Source organism: Chironomus tepperi, unplaced genomic scaffold (genome assembly GCF_022539635.2).
Source record: "Chironomus tepperi strain 1889 unplaced genomic scaffold, CSIRO-AGI_Ctep_v1 contig_68, whole genome shotgun sequence".
NCBI classification, from domain to species: Eukaryota; Metazoa; Arthropoda; class Insecta; order Diptera; family Chironomidae; genus Chironomus; species Chironomus tepperi.
In genome coordinates, this window is record NW_027226190.1 from 234,908 (window position 1) to 255,159 (window position 20,252).

General features: G+C 30.2%; 5 protein-coding genes across 8 annotated transcripts; 2 read left to right on the plus strand and 3 right to left on the minus strand.

Moving 5' to 3' along the window:
* Window positions 1-2,148: 2,148 nt before the first annotated feature.
* LOC139100775 (ATP-dependent Clp protease ATP-binding subunit clpX-like, mitochondrial) lies at window positions 2,149-7,339 on the minus strand. Of its 4 annotated transcripts, none has more exons than XM_070653509.1 (7): window positions 7,209-7,339; window positions 6,620-6,821; window positions 4,851-5,775; window positions 4,489-4,765; window positions 2,987-3,136; window positions 2,689-2,910; window positions 2,149-2,547 (listed from the first exon to the last, which is right to left on the minus strand). In XM_070653509.1, exons 2-7 carry the CDS (start codon window positions 6,681-6,683, stop codon window positions 2,347-2,349), a joined length of 1,839 nt encoding a protein of 612 aa, XP_070509610.1. In that variant the 5' UTR covers window positions 6,684-6,821; window positions 7,209-7,339; the 3' UTR covers window positions 2,149-2,346. The 4 variants fall into 4 exon arrangements, with proteins under 4 accessions (XP_070509610.1, XP_070509607.1, XP_070509608.1 ...); XM_070653506.1 differs by having other exon boundaries at window positions 7,182-7,326; XM_070653507.1 differs by having other exon boundaries at window positions 7,145-7,291.
* A 1,138-nt stretch (window positions 7,340-8,477) lies between these two features.
* On the minus strand, window positions 8,478-9,450 carry LOC139100743 (small ribosomal subunit protein uS8A). Its single transcript, XM_070653454.1, has 3 exons — window positions 9,360-9,450; window positions 8,689-8,986; window positions 8,478-8,624 (listed from the first exon to the last, which is right to left on the minus strand). Coding segments are annotated over exons 1-3 (393 nt in total). The 5' UTR covers window positions 9,361-9,450; the 3' UTR covers window positions 8,478-8,530.
* Window positions 9,451-9,744: 294 nt separating this feature from the next.
* Window positions 9,745-11,455, plus strand: LOC139100804 (CKLF-like MARVEL transmembrane domain-containing protein 7). The gene is made up of 3 exons (XM_070653549.1): window positions 9,745-9,999; window positions 10,311-10,478; window positions 11,031-11,455. Exons 1-3 carry the CDS (start codon window positions 9,859-9,861, stop codon window positions 11,226-11,228), a joined length of 507 nt encoding a protein of 168 aa, XP_070509650.1. The 5' UTR covers window positions 9,745-9,858; the 3' UTR covers window positions 11,229-11,455.
* On the minus strand, window positions 11,395-14,037 carry LOC139100803 (uncharacterized). Its single transcript, XM_070653548.1, has 5 exons — window positions 13,795-14,037; window positions 12,537-12,678; window positions 12,326-12,479; window positions 12,129-12,265; window positions 11,395-12,064 (listed from the first exon to the last, which is right to left on the minus strand). The coding sequence occupies exons 2-5, from the start codon at window positions 12,654-12,656 to the stop codon at window positions 11,990-11,992; spliced, it is 486 nt and encodes a 161-aa protein (XP_070509649.1). The 5' UTR covers window positions 12,657-12,678; window positions 13,795-14,037; the 3' UTR covers window positions 11,395-11,989.
* Window positions 14,038-14,813: 776 nt separating this feature from the next.
* Window positions 14,814-17,807, plus strand: CycB3 (cyclin B3). Its single transcript, XM_070653550.1, has 6 exons — window positions 14,814-14,913; window positions 15,469-15,683; window positions 15,764-16,688; window positions 16,752-16,907; window positions 16,975-17,149; window positions 17,371-17,807. The coding sequence occupies exons 2-6, from the start codon at window positions 15,619-15,621 to the stop codon at window positions 17,706-17,708; spliced, it is 1,659 nt and encodes a 552-aa protein (XP_070509651.1). The 5' UTR covers window positions 14,814-14,913; window positions 15,469-15,618; the 3' UTR covers window positions 17,709-17,807.
* Window positions 17,808-20,252: the final 2,445 nt, after the last annotated feature.

Genomic DNA, 20,252 nt, shown 5'->3' on the forward strand with positions numbered 1-20,252 from the left:
AGATGATGACATAGAAAGATAGGAACTATGGCTTTAGATATGCAGTAAAATGTTGTGCAAAACTACTGTTATTGCTTTTAGTGGCTGTCAAATTATTTTAAAGCTTTAGATTAGTTCTCACTGGATGTTTTTTAAACATGGAATATGTTGATGAAACCTGAATGGACAAGTTGTATACTCATGAGTAGGCTCATTTAGGTGAGTATACTCATTGTCTGTTAGGGTAATCAACAGAGAAACCGTACAAGAGTAGCTGTAATATCAAGAACAGATACCTCAACCGCTTTCATAATGCCTTAAAATTCAAAAAAGATCCAATACCCGAACAGCATGTATTGAAATTTTATCACGGGTTAACACTAAGATAGTGAGGCGACAATAAACTCAGATCAAAAGGCTGTCAATTGGCTAATTTGGATTTTTTTCGTCAAGTAGTTGCCACTTGATTCTAAGTAAATTGTCGCTTCGTTATCATAGTGATAACATTTGAATATGTGCCAATTGAGACAGGAAATGAATTTTAATTGATGTCCCTTTGTATTTAAATGGCTATTAGATGATTTTTATTGCTATGAACATCCAGTTGTTTTGATTTTTTTGTCTGTAAAACAAGATTGATTCACAAATTTGAACAATTGCATGACTTGAGTTCTATCGGCATAGTGCGGCAAGCCACATTTTTCTAAATCAGCCATTACGATGCCGTTAGGGCAACCTTTCGTCTTACGGTTAATACGATGGCTTAGTGGATCCCTAGCGTATACGTTGTGCAATTCTGGTTTTCTGTTGATTCACGTTTAACCTTTAATGCAAAAAAAACTAATCTCAATGATTAGCACATTGAGCAGGGTTGGCAAAATCGTATTCGAATATATTCGAATACAAATATTAAAAAATATATAAAGGATTTTTGATCAACTTTTGTATGAAATTACATACTTCACAAATGCGAATAGAAATTACCCTTTGAAGAAACCAAATGCAACGGAATTTTTTTAAATAATGCATATTCGAATATGATTCGAATATTTTTTTCAATATATATATATGTGGTCATACAAAAAAGTGACCGTTAAATTTTGAAAATTCCCAACACTATTATATGTATTTTACACGGAGAACAATGGAAAATTGTGATAGTGTTAGATTTGTTTGGGGCGATTTTGGGGCGAAGTTTGTCTGTGTGACCACATATATAAATATTGATTTTTTTGTTCATATGCGAATATATTCGAATATATTCGAATATTAGCACATTGAGCTAAGCATCCTATGCTATAGATATAGATAGAGTAGCTTATAATATCAATCGATGACAACTTTAATGAATGAAATAAATCAGCGAAAAAAAAAAATTAATATATATGCACCAAATGTTGTGCCTTTTTTTTATCTCGTTTAATGTCAATGCTAAACGGAATATCCGACAGATTAGCTATCATAGAGCACAAAGTCGTCTACAAACCAGTTTTCTTAATGACAAGCTTTTTTTGCATAAAAATAATAGAATGCAGTATTTTTTTCATTGCTATCAAATCCGCATCGATCATAAAGCTTTGAATTAGTTAAAATTCCGATTTATTTCTGGATAAATTTGAATTTGATTTGAATATGCAAATGCCACGTGAGTGCACCTTATATCTTCTTCGATAGGTCATTGTATTTTGTATGAATAATTTAAGATTTAGGCATGTGAATCTTTAAAGAAGATACATGAAGTCTTGTTTTTTGATGCTGTAAAATGGATAGTCTTTTGAGAATTTTTAGATCGATGACATTTGCTTCTTTAATTTTGGATTATCTACAGTTAGAACAGGATTAGTTTGGAAGTTCTAATTTCAGATTAATTGTAGCTTGTTCACCTTAAATATACTAAATGAGCTTACTAATGAGCCTTGATCTTGGCCTACTCTGCTCTTGCATTGAGAACATGCTCTTTGCGTGGTAGGGTCATAACCACCTTTACTACTTTAATTCCTTATTTAGCCATTTCACATCACTGCTTATTACATTGTAATCATCCGCTTCCAACTTTTAACTTCAACAGAAGCTTGAAACTATTACATTACAAGTGATGTCCTATAAAAGAAATACGCTCTTATTTAGCATTATTGGAAGTATCTCTTACTCCTTTTTAATTAAAACGAGTTTCATAAAAATTTATTACTTTTTTTTATTCTCTTTTTTTTAAATATATCATAACATACTAGAGCAGAAATCTGAAATAACCAGGGAAGAAAAAAAAATATTTCATATCTTTTTTTAAAGTAACTTATTAACCAAAAAAGTAGGTATATAGAAGAAAACAATAAGGTTGCTGTAAATTAATTAAAAATTTTCCTAGTCTCATTGCTTCACGCGATATTTCCTATTTTCCTCCTCTTCTGTGGTTGTACCTGTCTGTTCTGGAGGATTTGACGAAGATGATGCACTAGTTGAGCGATGGATGTAAATTGGTGATGATCCCATAACACATTCTTCTGTTATATGAACACCCTTAATTTCTGATCCGGGAACTTCAAACATTGGGTCAAGAAGCAACGATTCCTGTTGAAGAAATGTATATCGTTATTATTTGGTTCAATTTGAGCCAGTTCAAAATATTTTGAACTTTATTCTTAGGTTCAAAATGTTTGAATATTTTTTGTCCGTTATTTTTCAAATATTTTTCAACCGTTATCAACTTACCATAATTGCTCGTAAACCTCGGGCACCTGTTTGTCGTTCCATAGCTTGTTTTGCGATTGCTTTCAAAGCTTCGGATGAGAATGTGAGCTCAACTTGATCCATACCAAGCAAAGCACGGTATTGCGATACGAGAGCATTTTTCGGCTCCGTTAAAATCCTTACTAACATATCAATATCTAATGAATGAAATGGAACTAAAACAGGAAAACGTCCAACGAATTCCTAACAAGCACACAGAGAGAAACAGCAATTAAACACTTTTGTTTAAAATTAAATCAATTATAAAAACTTTTCTTACGGGTATCATTCCGAATTCAACCAAATCTCTTGCTTGAACTTTTTTTAAATTCGCATCACGTTCGACTTGATCATTATCCATTGGAGCGGCACTTGCTTGTGCTGCACGACGTCCCTCAGATGATGTTGCTGGCATTCCGAATCCCAAGTACTATACACAAAAAAAAAATAGAAACAACAATTAATGTAATTAAATTCATATAATACGCTTAATTAAAGAATGATTTATGGCATGATTTGTGTGATTGTGGGAAAGTGTGAGCTTGAATCGGATTGTAATTGTCTGTAAGACTAGATAAATTTAATTTTAGAGCTAAAAAGACACTGGTTAATGGAAATTTATTGTTCTACCCAAAAGCTTCTTTTTTAAGTCCATTATTCTCTCATGATAATGTTATTAAGTGCTAGTAGCTTGATATGAACCATTCCTATACACTTCAGGTATAACTTTTATACTTTTAGCTTTCAAGATACTTAGAAGCTGCTTTAGATAGATAGGAAAAGTGGATTCCACTCTAAACAGTCAGCTATCAGCTATCTTCATAGTTTGTCTTTCATTTCTCCTCAAGATTTTCAAAAAACCCAAGATAAAAATACAGTCAAGTGCATTGTCTGTACTTTGTGTACAGATAAATTCATTTTCTACTAGATTAGAATTTAATATTCAATTTTGCAACTTAATGCCAAAATAATAAATTTATCAACAAAATGAGTTTTATTCATAGCTACTCAAATACGCAGTTGAATGACCCATGACGAAAATAATCAAAAAAATTACAAAAGTCCTCGTGTTATTGATCGAGGGACTTAAGCGCATTTTTCGATCAGTAATTGATTACAGATATTAATCGGTATCAATTTTCCTAACAAAAAACAGATCCATAACTTACTCACAAAATTCAGTAATTTTTCCAGACACCCAAAAACAAATCCAAGGATCCATACAACTTCCAGACCCAAAAACAAGATCCATCCAAGTCACTTATCCAGTTAATTCCAAGTTACCATAATAAAAATTTAGCATTTCATCATTTAACGGATTTTAATAATTTAAACCACATCGGTAAAAAAATTCAAAGTTCAGTTAACACTGTTAAAACATCGAAAAACATTGAAAAACACTGTAAAACAATGAAAAAACGTGTTGTTGTTTTTGTTGTTGTTGTATATGAAAATGAAAAATTGTTAATTATAGTATTTATGCGTTGATCTGAAACACTTTATTGATCTTTTAAAACCATTCCGAACGATGTCTAGAATAGCGTCAGCCGAACGCCCGAACAGCCGAACGAAAACCGAAAACAAAGTGATTTAATAAGCTACCTTTTTGAAAAAAATTTCAAAAATGCGCTAAAAACTCTTGTCAATAATTACTTTAAGGCACAAAAAAAATATTTCTGCTTTTATCAAAATATACATGATATGTTACTATTATTAGCTCTACAGTCATCAACAAACAAAATCAGACACTTGTAAGGAATAAAAACAAAACAGTAAATTTACCTTCTCATTCAGACGTCTAGCAACGAGACGATCCAGTCCTGTATAAGCACCAGATGCGACAAAAAGAATATTTGTTGTATCAACCTGTACAGACTCGCCACGCAATTTACGTGGTGAATTTCTCTCGGGAACATTAACGATGGTTCCTTCAAGCATTTTGAGCATTCCTTGTTGAACACCTTCACCGCCAACATCACGTAATTGATGAATTCCTGGCACGGCACCGATCTTATCGACCTCGTCAAGAAAAACTATTCCGGTTTGAGCTCTTTCGACACTAAAATAAGAGAGATAAAATAGAACGTAGAAAGTTATGTAATGAAGACGTCAATTCTGATGCAAATTTGTAATAATTTATTTACCTATAATTAGCATCTTGAAGTAATTTTGCGATAACGCTTTCAATATCTTCGCCAACATAACCAGCTTGTGTCAATGTAGTACAGTCACAAATGGCAAAAGGGACATCCAAACATTTGGCTATTGTTTGTGCTAATAAAGTCTTTCCTGAACCAGTTGGACCTAACATCAATATATTACTCTTTTCCAATTTTAAAGAATGATTCTTTTCGTCCAATAACTCAGATCCTGGATGATGTTGTTGTGGCGGTGATAGTGGTGGTCTTGGAACTTCCGTTGGTGCTGAACTCATCATTGTATGTCCAATGCCAGAAATGTGCAATAAATCATTTCCTCTACCAATTGAATCAATAGATTGAGATGAATTATTGCTGGATGCTGGTGGTGGTAAATTATGATAGATTCGTTTGTAGTGATTGTAAACAGCCACTGAAAGGACTTTTTTAGCAAGCTCTTGTCCCACAACATGTCGATCAAGATATTCCATTATCTTTTTCGGTGGTGGTGGGGGCTTCTTCGTTCCTTTAATTGACTCCTCCTTGACTGTCTTCTTAGAATCCATTTCACTTAGCACCACAAAGAAATGATGACATTTCTCACATTTTACAAATCTTGTTGCATTCACGAATGTTTCAACATGAGTGCATGGATCACCGCATTTTGGACATGACAATGTATTCTTTTTGTCTTTGCCATTTCCCTTATCACCGCCATTGTTGCTGCTTGAACCATTCGTTGGTGTATTTGATGAATTTTTATCGTTTCCATTTGTGGGATCCTTTGTCGAAGACTTATCACAGACATGTGTTAAATGAAAATATCGAACATTTGTTAGGCTTATTGAGTTTCCTTGATGTAAGCAGCTATAGATATTATTACTATTATTATTGTTGTGTAGTTGCTGTGATGCCACTAAACACAAGTACGCTGTAAATAAATGGATGGGAAAAAATATTATTAATAAACATAAATATGACGAAATTACTACTGTGGGAAACAAACAGCAATGCTAATCCAATTTTAAATCCTAGGATTTAATTAAATCTCGAGATTTATTTTAATTCAAGGATGCAGCCCTTGAACTTGTTTGATCACGATTTTAGGGATTTAAACTAATACACAAGTCAAGGATAGTCTACCAAAACGAGAGACTCGGCGCAATCAAGTCACAATTTTGCGCTTAAAAAAATATACAAAATTGTACGCATGTGACGTATATGAAAATAATTAACGTATTAAGGCAGGCATTGATTGTATGCTATCTCGTCGAATATAAAAAAAAAATTCTGTATTTTCATTATAAAAGTCATTCACTGGTAGGTAGCATTGAGATTTTTTCTTGCTTTATTAAGTATATATTCTTTGCTCTCGCTCAAATAAAGTATATTTTTCTTTTCTTTAAATAAAGAACAGTTATAAACAAGACTGAACTATGGTTGATTTTTTTTTTCTTATATTTCTTATAGGTATATTCACTTTTACGAAATTCTTTAACAGACCTGACTTTATAAAAATTTAACATGACCTAGATAAAACAATAACATTAAACGAAGCATTCTCTTAAATTAACATCCTTAAATGCTCGCTATATAGGCAGGTCGAGATATGTTGCAATCAACTCAATATTTTTTTATTATTATTCGTTAAAGAAAAGAAACTTTACACGTAATAATAGAAAAAAAAACCTAATATTATTTATTACCACACAGTATAATTTTTTTTTCTACTGCTGTTTGCTGCTATACACTACTCACTCGCTAAGCTACATTACCTGTTCGATTTTTTGGAGATGTTGCAAATTTGTGAAGACTTATGGAATTTCTTATGCCTCTCATGATCTTGTTACGCTTGTTTCTGTTGCTTTATATATCAGTTCTAGTACAATTCACAAAATTTTTCACTTTTCTCACTGGATCTTTAATTCTCACTTTAATAATTTTGTTATTCTTTTTCCTTTGTCAGTAATATATTAGCTAAAAAAATGATGAGGAAAAAAAGGTATGAAGAGAAGAGAGAGAGACGACGGAATGGATGAAAATGTAAAAAAAAATAATATATTAAAATAGATTTACAGAAATTACAAATAAACAAGACTTGAAGGAAATTGCAAAATCGCAATAAGCAAATTAGTATTAAAATATTAAATTTTCGGAGTTATTGACACACTACGTAATATTATTTTCAAAATACCTAGACACTTTTTTTTCTATAGCTTAAACTCTTTCAAAATTAATTAAAAAATTACAATGTTTTTCAATGTCAATTCTCCGTCCATCAACTACTCTTTCTTACTTACGAACTACATTAAATGTAAAGTAAATTATTGTTATTACGTTTATTTAAAAGAATTATCCACTAACTATGTATAAACTATTTAATTTTGATGATAACTTATTATTGTGTGATTTTTGCTGATTTTCGATATTTAGCACATTTTTTCTAATGTGAAAAGTTGAGGTTTTTTACATTTTGTCTGTCTGTCTGTCATCTTAACTACTCTACCTGCTACTACTTCAATTTGAGAGTTTTTGATGTTGTTTCCTGCTTACAATGTGCGAAATGGGTCAGAGAACGGAATGATGAGAAATCTTTATAATTGGCAAAGTAGAAGCTGAATTATATTAACTTTTTCAAAATTTTCTTACGTTTTACGTACGTAATTATTACGTAGAACTTAAAAAGTTGAATTCAAAAAATCTCAAAATTAACTGTTTTATCATAGCATGCGCACATTTTGATTTAATTAGCTAAAATCTAACATAAACATTCAATTTGAGATTGGGAACATGCGCTCTTGTCTTAAGTTCCACATTCATTTCTATCAGTTTTTAAAAAAAATATTGGGGGTCTTTGGTTTATAATTTTGAAATTTAATTAAAAAAACAGATGAATTTGTGAAAATCGAAACCTGTGAATACAATTTAATTATTTTGAAAAAATAAATTACGTTAATTTTTAGCCACGGTTAAAATTAATGTTTTTAAAAATTCCTCATTATTAATCTTAGGAGATACATCCGTCTGATTCCTTTATACAGTCTCGTTGTTAGCTATATAGGCAACTTTTGGATGATCTTAAGAACAGTTGGAAATTTATGTTTTCAGAAGGAAATAAATTCTTATCAACCAAAAAGGGATAATATGTACATGGTTGGTATTACCTTTCTACCTTAATTCACAAATTGCGTAGAACGTGGCTGGTTTGTTATCAATTTTATAATGATTAAAGCCAAAATTCTGAAAAGCAATCAAGTAATCATTGAGAAAGATTCAGAACTGGATGATTGAAAAGATCCAGTGATAGCAGCAATGGAATCATGATAATCAATATAAAGTCCAGACATTTTACAAGTCTTTTGAATTGATTCAATTATGCAAAAATATCAAGAATTTAAGGTATAGACTAAAAATCTCATTGATCTTTTCAAGACATATTATGTTGTCTGCAATTGCAACCAACTCATAAAACGCAATGAAAGTGCTATTACCTAAATAAATTAAAACTCTATTTTGCATCAATAACAGTTTAACTAAATAATCCAGCTTTAAAATAACATAAATAAAGCACAACACCTGAAAAATGAAGCACTAGACACAACAATGATGAATGAGATTAAGATCTTCATGCTGTTATTTTTTTTGTTGACAAATTAATATTTATTCAATATTATTCAGTAACTACTTTAGAAGAAGTAGCCCAAAATCTTTCCTCCCAAGTGTTTTCTACGAGCTTCCTCGTGATCCATAATACCACCGCTAGTCGTAAGAACAACATATCTAAAATGGGCAATAAATTCTCATTAATAAATTGTATTGATGAGTCAGAATTGCTAGAACTTACCCAAACTGACGGGATGGAAGGAGCGTATTTGTCCACTTTTCAATGTCGAGAATTGGAACGTCAAATCTTGGTGAAATAATTCCAGCCTTGTTAAGACGGCCAGTAAGATTAACTACTACTTTTCCGGCGCGGTGATCATCGACAATCTCGAATTCTCCGATATAGCCATGCTTCATCATTACTGTAAGGAATTTGATGACAACTTTTGAGTTGGGGCGAATGAGAACTTGACGTTTTCCTCGTTTTTCTGCATTGTTAATGCATTTCAAAGCATCTGCCAATACGCTTACACGAACCACTAAAATGAGAAGAACAAATAAATATATTAATAAATTTATGTCTGGTTTGTTTACAGGTTGAGGTTAGTCGATAATTTTTGTCAATATTAATTCACCACTTTAATTAAATAGCATTTTGGGAGTAGATAAATTATCATCATGGTCAACACAATGTTTTAAGTTGTTGGATCAATAGGATACACTAATTATGACACAATTTAACTGCATTTTGAAAATGATGAAAATTTCACAAAAATATTTTTCATGTTCTAGGTCATTTAAACTAAGTTTTTCACAGAATTTTCATATTTATCCACTGCTTATCCAACTTATCTCAAAGTTTATGCTTTAATTAAAGTGAAATCTGTCTGTTAAAACATTAAAAACACTTACTTTTGAAAAATCAAGTATTGCTCTTTACAGCAATTTTTTTCGAAAAGAGCGAGAAAAGGGGTTCAAACTATGAAATTGCGTGAAACTGAAAAATTCAAAAAATTAAATGACCGTTACAGGAAATGTGAATTTAAAAATTGAAAAGCCGTTACACATTAGACTTTTCTTTTATATAGTTATTAATAACAGATGACTATCATAATAATTCACATTAATATTCCTATAAATAATTCTATCTGAAATCATTTATATCTGATTTGATTTACTATGATATACAGAAGAAAAGTTAATGCTATTTTTACACGCTCAAATACATTGTCATCTTGTCTCTAAACTTTTTCTCTTTGGATAGCACAGAAACCAGTTTGTATTTCTCTTTAGTTATAATTTTATTGTCAGCTGTTTAACTTCTTATAGTTTTTAATTAAAATATAAAATTGATTTGTCTATTAATCGTATTTATTAATTTATACAAATTGTTAGCCAAATAAGGATAGAAATGTCAAGAATGTCAGAAACACCGATCACAATTGATCATCAATCAAATCATTCCCGAAATGATGCTGCTAGTCTCAATTGGATTCAGTTTAACTTTGACTATTTTAAAACGAATGACGGCATCCTGAAAGTCATACAGATGGTAAGTACAGTTTTAATGAGCTTAGTCACTTGATTCGTGCTAAATTTCGCAGATTTTGTTGCATTGTGAAAAAATGTTAAGAATTTTAACACCTACAAGATTTAAGAGTTACACCTTCAAACTTTTTTTCATTTTCATTCAAACGTTCCAGTTTCACACACTTAAAATGTATTTTCGTATTATGTGCAAACAGAATCGTGAAACTGAAAGCGGAGAGAAGAAAATGTTGAGACTTGCATTTCTGATTTATTTTTTCTTGTTGTTGTTGTTTGCTATTCGAGAAGCATGATCAGCTTTGTTTTTGTTTGTAGGTACTCTCCATAATTTGCATGGCTCTTGCTGCTCCGGCTTTCTTAAATGCGACACATTTCTTCTTATTTGCCGTTGTCATTACTTTTATTGGAGTCGTGCTGTGGTCATTTGCGTACTTTTTGGGAATCAAAGATGTTCTCAGTTTGCCTATCAATTGGACGCTAAGTGTGAGTATTTTTTGTATAATTTCTATGTACCTTTTATGGATATTCTTTTTTGAAATGCGGATTTAATTTATGGATTTTAAAAATCACAGCATTGTTAAAGATGACATCAAACGAAAATTGGAGTGTCCATCTTCTATTTTCTCTTTGCTAAAAAATACATGTTAAGTAGTGTTAATTTTTTTTTTGTTTAGAAAAACGCGCGTTACTTCTTAATGCCTTTTGAATTTTATTTCCTGTGCTCAGATTTCATGCAAGTTCGTTATGAGACTACGCGTATTATCTACAAAAATTATGCGCATTATATGTAATCATTAGCTAAAGTTTGCAAAAATACGTACAATAAACGAAAAATTCTTGCACTATATGTAAAATGTGCGCATTATGTGTAAAATATGCGTACTATCTAAACGTTTTTAAATAATTAGGATTTTGAAACCTCAGATGTTTTGATTGCCTTTAAATTCATATTCTGTCCATAAACTCAATCCTTGTTTATAAAACAATCAAAAATATTTTAAACAATAGATCATACTAATTTAATGTTTATTTTAGGAATTTGTGAACTACGTGATCGCCACAATGCTTTTGTTCCTTGGATCCATCATTCAACTCTCATCATGGCTTGGAGTGGATCTCGTGTATCAAGCAAGAAATATTGCAGCTGCATTTGTTGGCATTCTAGACACAATTGCTTTTGGACTTTCTGCACGCATGCTGTATCTTCAATACAAATTTGACAGAAGTACTTAGGAGGTATACGGAATTATTGTTAGGGGTGTGTCTAGAAAATTTAAGGACGATTTCAAATTGTTCTATGTTATTGACACGGAAACCCGCTTAAATACACCACTAATTGCACAGCATCGTTCCAAAGTGTCATAAGTCAAAAAAATGTTAAAGCTACTAATGCAAGATGTTTTGTTTTTTATTATACATGTATTTTATTAACGTTAATAAATGTGTATTATTGTTATACATAAAATAAATTAATTAACAAAATCAATAAAAAAATGAAAAAATGAAAACAACTTTTTACTTTAAAAAGCTCACAAAAAAAACCAAGAATTGAAAATTTTAGTTCTGCAGCAATTAAATTGGTCCTTAATGCTGCTATGAGTAGTACGAGATTAAATGAATATTTGGAAGATCCAGTTCAGATTTGGAAGATCCAGTTCAGATTTGGAAGATCCAGTTCGGATTTAAAAGATCCAGTTCGGATTTGGAAGATCCAGTTTGGATTTGAAAGATCCAGTTCGGATTTGGAAGATCCAGTTCGGATTTGGAAGATCCAGTTCAGATTTGGAAGTTCATTCGAGTTCTAATCTCTTAAGTAAAAATTTCCGATTCCTTAAAAATATGACACGACTGTTAGTTTCCTATAAAATTACTGGTAAGCGAGATTATTAACGATGAGTACGGAAGTTCCTAAAATATCAAAAGCGAGGAGAACACATCGATAAATTAATATTTGTTCACTCGATCTCCGTCACGTCCGAAAGATTTCAACCTTTTTAGATTCCTCTGTATGAACGTTGAGCATAAAAGGTGCTCACTAAGTACAATGCCGAATTGATAAGACCGAGTATCTAAAGACATAAAAAAATTAATTAATGAGTATAATAATTAAATTTATGAAAACAAGATACTTACCGAAGCAATCATGAATGGATGCGAACTTGAAAGACGATAGTCCGAGGCCTTCATCATTAATAATATGGAAGCAATTAAGTATAAAATGAATGCAATTGAATGATAGATGAGTTCATAAATGGTCTTGGAAATGATTCCTGCAAATATTACAATTGTGATTGATGCTGTTTGTCATGAATAAAAAGCGACAAATGTACCTCCAGTGGATAGGGAAACTAAGCATGATAATAATAGACAAAACGTCCCTATAAAGAACGCAACTGCCATGCATAGGAAGAAGAGTTCTGTATTTCTTGTATAAGCAGACCAAAAGTTCCAACTGAGAAAGAAAATGCAAAAGCCACCAATAATCTACAAATGGACGTGGATTGAGTGGATTGATTTAAATTTCAATACACAACAAGTTACCAATTGGGCAAGCTTTAAGAGACCGGGAATAGTCTTCATATAGCCAGAATTAATAATGATAGCCGAAGTGGTTGATGAATGGGTTGTGGTGGTACGGGTAATCGTGACTGCGTGACTCATGATTGAGGTAGAAAATTGCTAACTAATGTGCAAAATATTAGGAATTCAATAAAAATAATTAAAAAATTGTGCAAAAGTAGCCAAACAGGAATTTTGTTATCTAAAATGTTGTGTAAATAGATATGACACAAAACTTATCAAGAATTGACATTGCAAGTATTTTTTATCAGAATGCATGACGTGATTTTCTTTTACAAGCCTACACCCTAGGCCTAGGCTTAAAATAGGGGACAGGCTTATAAAGGAAAAATGTCCACATTTTCAAAAATTTCTTCAATTCAAATTTTCATGAATCTTTTGACACATGAACCTTCAAGTTCACAATACGTGATTCATCACATGCAGCACACACTACACAATGCATCATGAAAAATAAAATTTTTCTCATTTAAATCAAAAAAATTGTGTCAACATTTTTATTACTTTTTCAAACCTTGGAAAATTTACATCAAGCAGCACGAAGGAGACGATGTTATTTTTATGGAAAGAAACTTATAAGAACAAACAATAAAGTATTGAATGAATAAATGCTACAGGGATTGAGTATCGACGACTGTTTATGAAATATTATTGATTTTGCTAATAAGAGTTGATTGAACTGAAATGGAAGCTACAGACTGTAATGATTAGTTCCAACATATCAAAATGACATGAGTAAATGACCTCAAATTATTGCATTGCAAGCATAAATATAGAAACGTAATTTCCGATACCACACCCTTGTAAGACGACATGAAGTCATCATCAAATGCCGCAAGAATGTCAAACAGCTTGCTGTATGACGAATGTCTACAGCCGACTGATAATAATATTTTTATGTATAGCAATTACAGCAGGAAACTCATTAAATTCAACAAGTTTAGAAATAATCAAATCTAATGTTTATGATATCATTTTACGCGAAAGGAAAAGTGAATATAATTATGAATCATCATATTGGTCACTATTGTGCATATACACTGAGTATTTCTTGCGAATGTATGTGAATTCACTTTAGGAACACTCTCATACAATTCACATTAAATGAAATAAATGTTCTTAAAATAGCACTCAAAACTCATATTTTGATACTTGATGTAATTTTTTTTTTTCTGCGTATATACACTTGCAATACTTCCATTTCCAATTAATCACATACCTTTTCCGTAAATTAATTATTTTTGAACAGACTTAAGTTGTTTACCGGACTAGACCTTAATTGTGTCTACTTTGCGCTTAATATGGTAACTGACTTTTGTATGTCTCGGTAAAATAAAAACACTTGCTGCTTGTAGCTTGAAAGCACTGGCATTAAAAAATTTTCTTTACTATCCGCGGCTTATTTTTTATGGACTTATTTGAAAAACTTAAATTTATTATTAATCCTTGGATTTATTTTTCAATGTTAATTAAGAGTCCATATTAAAACAACGATTTTCAGAAATTCGAAACATCATTTTTACGAAACATTTTATGCCGCGAATGGAAAAATTTCTCTTCATACAAATTCAATATAAATTTCAAATTTAGAAAAACCGTTGGTCCAAAACGCATTCTGATTGATAAAAAAGAAAAACAAAAATGAGTTTTTATTAAATTTATGTGAGAATGTCATACTAGTTCATTTTTGAACTTTTTTACTGCGAAATTTATCAAAAAAATTTTGCTAAATTAACGGTTTTTCAAAATTTGAAATTTATTCAAAATTTAGATGAATGAAGAACAAAATTTTTCGTAAAAATGAGTCATTCGCAAAAATGAGTACTTTAAAAATGAGGTTTCGAATTTCTGAAAATCGTTATTTTAATATGGACTCGTTAATTAATTCCATAAAAATTTTTTTATTGCGTATTGCTTAATTATGATAGAATTTGTAAAATACCAAAAAGTTCGTTATTTACAATTTTGAAAAAAGTTGGGTATTATTTAGGTAGAAAAAATTGTTTATTAAAATTCGCATGACCTGCATCAGAATTATCACATACTGAATCTCATAAACCAATAATATAAAAATTTATTAATTTACTAAGTAAATCATTCGCAAAATTGAATTAATTCAGTAAAGATCCAACTTCAATCATCAACCGTCACGAAAAATTCAAAATTAAATTTGTTACAAGGTGAAGTTATCGTAACGGTCGTTTATTATTCCAATTTTTATTTTCGTAAAAAACTAACGGACAAAACATCATACAGCTTCAGTAAATAAATTTTAATGGATAAATTAACAAGTTTTTAACAAAAATAAACATAAAGACTGGCATAATTAATTAAATAGGTAAGAACAAAAGATAGTTTAGTTAAATATTTATCAGAAGTTAATGAAAAATCACGTGAAAAAGACATAAAAAGTAAAAATTCAGACATCCAGTGAATTTTTCCGTTTATTTTTTTTTGTTAGAAAGATAATTAGTGTAAGGAATTGGATATTTGAAGGGAATTAGCTCCATTTGTGGATCATAAAATTGTTTTAAGTAATTAAAGAATCATATCAAGCATTGCAAATAATTAAAGTTAAATTTTTTTGAGATTGTTTTCTTTGGCGCTCATCATAAACTTATTTTCTTACCTGTATTCAAACGAAGTATATCCTTAAAGAAAAAGATAATGTTATATATGTAGGACAATAAGCAAAATGTGCATGTGTTCTTTTTTATAAGAAAGGGGATGATTTCTTCAGTTGGCTTTTCGGGATCTTTATGTACAATACTTTTTCACATCTTTTTTCCTTATGTATTCAATAAACTATATTGCAAGGAATAAGTAGCAATATTTCGGTAGTGAACGTAATGAGATTTTAACGTTCAATTTTTTTCCACATTTTTCTTCCCAGGAACATCAAACAAACAAATATTTTATATATGAATACGGATTATTGACAGTTTTCAAGTTATTGACTACTGACTAGTCCAAATTATAGTATAAATTAAAATTATAATAATAAGAAGAACGAACATATATTGAGATTAAAATAGAAATTCAAATGGCCACAACAAGAGCATCACTTAAATTGCCGACAAATACAAAACATCAGCAAGGAATTACAGCGTAAGTTATTAATCGTGACTAATTAAATTGTGTGCAATTCTTTATACCCAAAAAATATCTGTTCTCATACAATTAAATAGAAAAAGAAAAGCTGAAGCCAGTCCTGGAAAGAATGAACGGATCAAAAGATGTGCATTAACAAATCTTACAAATAATTTGATCCGTAATGACAGCGATGAGAATTTAAAGAAAGTAACAGTACTTGGAAATAAGGATGATAATGTAAATCAAGCAAATGTACAGCCAATAAGTTATCGAACACGAGCATCAGTCGCTGCTTTAAATGTGCAACCAATACAAATCAAGCCTCAAATTAAAGTTCCAAAAAAAGTTAAAAATGATCATAAAATTGACGTAGAAAATATAATTTTAAAGGATAAGGAAGTGAAAAATAAGGCAAACGCAAATGTTACTGTAGACAAATCAAAAAAGTCAATAAGCACGCGTCGAATTTCTAATGAATTTGAAAAGACTGAAGAGAGCCTTTACGTCTCCGCACTTGAAGATATTTCATCGGATGGATCTAGACTCTCATATAATAGAACTAAAATTTTACCAAGTAGTGCCAGTAGCTTAAACTCAACAGTTACCTCATCTCAGGCATCAATCTTTACGACAGCATCTGATACCTCAGTCGATACAGATATTTTTGAAGATGCTGTTAGTCGGAAATTACCAAAAGGTGTTCAGCACTTTGACCGTGAAAACTGGAATGATGTTTTCCAAGTTTCACATTACGCAATGGATATCTTTGAATATCTTAAGCATCAGGAAGCCAAATATCAAATTAAGGATTACATGAGTCAACAGCCAGAAATTACAAAATGGATGCGTTGTTTGCTAATTGACTGGATGGTCGAAGTCCAAGAAAGCTTTGAATTAAACCATGAAACACTATATCTTGCAATTAAAATTGTTGATACATATCTTGGACATGAACGAGTATCTAAAGACTCTTTGCAATTACTTGGTGCTGCTGCTTTGTTAATTGCTTGTAAATATGATGTAAGTTACTCATTTGTTATGATTTTAAGGCTATGAACTAATAATTTTTTTCTTTTTATGCAGGAACGTACACCTCCACTTGTTGATGACTTTTTGTTTATATGTGATGGAGCTTATAAAAGAAATCAATTGCTTAAAATGGAAACGAACGTATTTCGGGCCATACATTATGATTTAGGATTTCCGCTCTCATACAGATTCCTTCGTCGTTACGCTAGGGTATGTTATAGCATAAATTCATAACTAATCTCATTGAGCTTATAAATAAATTTATTATATTTTGCAGTGCGGAAAGGTATCAATGGTGACATTAACGCTTGCTAGATATATCCTCGAATTCTCGCTAATGGATTATTCAACTATTCAATTGTCGGATACAAAAATGGCGTGTGCCGCTTTATTCATGTCTCTCCGCATGAATAATTGCGAAGGATGGAATGAAATTTTAGAATATTACTCAGGTATGTCATGTGTGGATTTATTCTTAATCCTAAAGATTATTAGCACATTTTTCATAAAAAATCTACTGCTTGACTGTTGTCCTTGTGTCAAGAAGTTTCAATGCTACTTTTGACTTAATACAAAAAATGCTTCATCATCTTTTATGAATAATGGCATAGGCATAAAATAATTATAATCCTTATTAACGTCACTTCTCTTTTCATTTTCTCTAAAACAATAGGTTATCGACTAATGGATTTTGCTCCAATTGTTGTGCTATTAAATACAATTTTACACAAGAAACCAAAGGAAACAATAAGTACTGTAAGGAACAAATACTCTCATAAGATATTTCATCAAGTCACCAAAATTCCACTATTGGACATCAATAAGTTATTTGAAAATTATCCAGACGTAACGCAGAATTTTACGCTTACGAATCTCACATATCAGTCTGTTATTGCATCGTGCTCATCGTCAACGTCGAGTAATGAAAATAGCAAGGAATCAGCATTGTATAGGAAGGCGAAGGAACAAAAGATAGAAACAAAATCAATACCATTGCCACAAATTCGCTGAAATTTGTTGAGCTAATGTTGTATTATTAATAATATTATATTTTTTAAGATGTTTTTATACAATAATGTGTTTCGTTGTTTCCTCTTTATTTTTTTTACAAGAGACTTTAACTTCATTTAATTTTTCATTCCTTTATTTCTTACGAAAACAGATTCTGTTTATTTAATTATTATTATTTTTTTCATTTTAATTAATCCATAAATCAAGAAAAGTATGCAAAAAAAAACTATTGACAAATTGAAAGTTAATTTCTGTTGTTGTGAAACTCAAGTACTTTTTTTTAATCACTTTACTATCTTTAATGCTACATTCAACTCCGATTTATAGTATGATAGATATTAGCATGTTAATAAACATAATAATTTCAAGTTTTCTCGTTCAAGAGAAAATGCGAAAAAGTGAGACTTTCATATGATCTCAGAAATGTAGACACTTTACAATGCAGTCAGTGAAAAACAATGTTCAATGGAAGCGCATTTTTTAAGCAAGCAATACTAGAAAAATTTAGATTTAAGTAAAAATTTCGGAAGAAATGTTAACGGCTTTCTGAAATTCAAAAAAATAACGGAAGTTCAAAATTTGAAAATTGTAACGGATTTCTGAAATTTAAAAGAGATTAGAAGTTCAAAATTTAAAAATTGTAAAAAATAACGATTTTTGAACTGAAATTGACGAGTCACACGAAAAACATTTGTGGCAATTTAGTGAAGCTTATTTTAGAGTACAAAAAGTGTTAAGTAGTTAGCTTAGAATAGAAATTCAAAGAGAATAGCTCAAGACTTGCAAAGAAATGCGCTTGAATTTGTAGAGGAAGTAAAAAATCAACTCCAATTAAATTATGAATATAAAGAAATGTAAATATGATTCCTAAACTTGCATTGTAAAGTTGTAATCTTTTGACGAATTGAATAATATATTTGAGGGAAAATTTGCATAGAAAATAGAAAATGTCATGTTTCGTGAAATAATTCTTCATTTTTTTTTTATTTAATTTAGGCAGTGTTTTTAATTTAATTACATTAATGTACGTTCAGCATATTTACAAATCTTTTTCATTATTATTAATTTTCTCGATAAAAACCTATAATAAAAAGTTTTTAATTCATAAATTCTTTTTTTTTATTTCATCATTTTTTTCATTCGTTTAACTATTTTTTTTTCGGTTTTCCTCAAGGCTTGCTCATCATAATCCTCATAATCTCTACGTACAAAGGTTATAATCTGCAGCCTCGGTTTTCTTATTTTTTAGTTTTCATAACTTTTTTTTTTTGTTAAAGATAAAACTTTTGTGAATTGTCGCCTAAACAATCTCCAAACGTGCAAAATGTATTATTTCTTTTTTCTAACGTCATCATCATTATGAAGTGACTGTGTCCTTGACATGAGACACAGGCAAGATGTTAAAATTCTCGGCTATTCTCAAAAAACAATCAATTTTTTTTTTTCATTTTTTTTTTGTTAATTTCATTTCAACATCTTTATTTATACACATTAAATATACTTTCATATTTTTTTTCATTACTTTTTTTTTAAGAAAACAAGGCACAAATTTTAAAAACAAATTTAATTGGAATTTCTCATCATCTTTTTGTGTGGCTTTATATGTTTTTAAAATTACAATTCTGCTGTAAATCAAATGCATATCTTCTTTTTACTTACAATTTTTTATTGCATTATTTGGGGGAGCATTAAAACATAGTTTATAAAGGACAGATAATTGCCAATGTCTTGAAAATGACTGCAATGTGATAAAACTGATGGAAAATTCAGGTGACTTAAAATGAATAAATATTAGGTATTTATGTGCTTTATTAGATGAATCATGATTGTACGTGCATTTTACACGTAAACTGACCTGCTAAAAAGTTTCTTTAATGATAATTTCTTTTTTTTGGGGGGAGTTACGTAGAGGATGATTTTTTTTTTGTTAAAATGGATTATTTTGATCCTGAATTTTGGATTTTGCGCATTTACATCGTCCTTGATCTTTATTTGATCGATTGGAATTTTCTCTCAGATTTTTTGCAACCATTTCAATTTTTTTCAATTTTATTTTTTAAAAAATAACGGTCAAAAATTTTTCAAACGATTTGATGAACCGGTTCAATTCAAATATTTTTTGACCGTTATTAAGTAAAATTTTGAAATTTTGAACGTTACGAATAAATTTGTTTAGACAGGTGTAAACCCACAGGATATAAACAATTTCATAGAATTTGATTTAGTCCTGATTCAATTTGACTGCACGAAAATCCACTTAGCAAATCAACTCATCCATTTTAACACAATAAAACCCTCTCACATATAAATATTATTTTTTTTTTTTAAATTCAACTCACACAGAATAAAGGTACAAAAGATTTTCTGTCGGATATACTGTATACGTGTTGCTTGTTAATTTAATACTATAAATTACAGATTGAAAATTCAATTAATTTAAATTCAACTCATGCAGTTTTAACACCATTGCATAAAAATTGATATCGCACGTATCAATGTGTATGACTAGATTAAAAAAATTAATACTTTTCAGTAACTTATGTC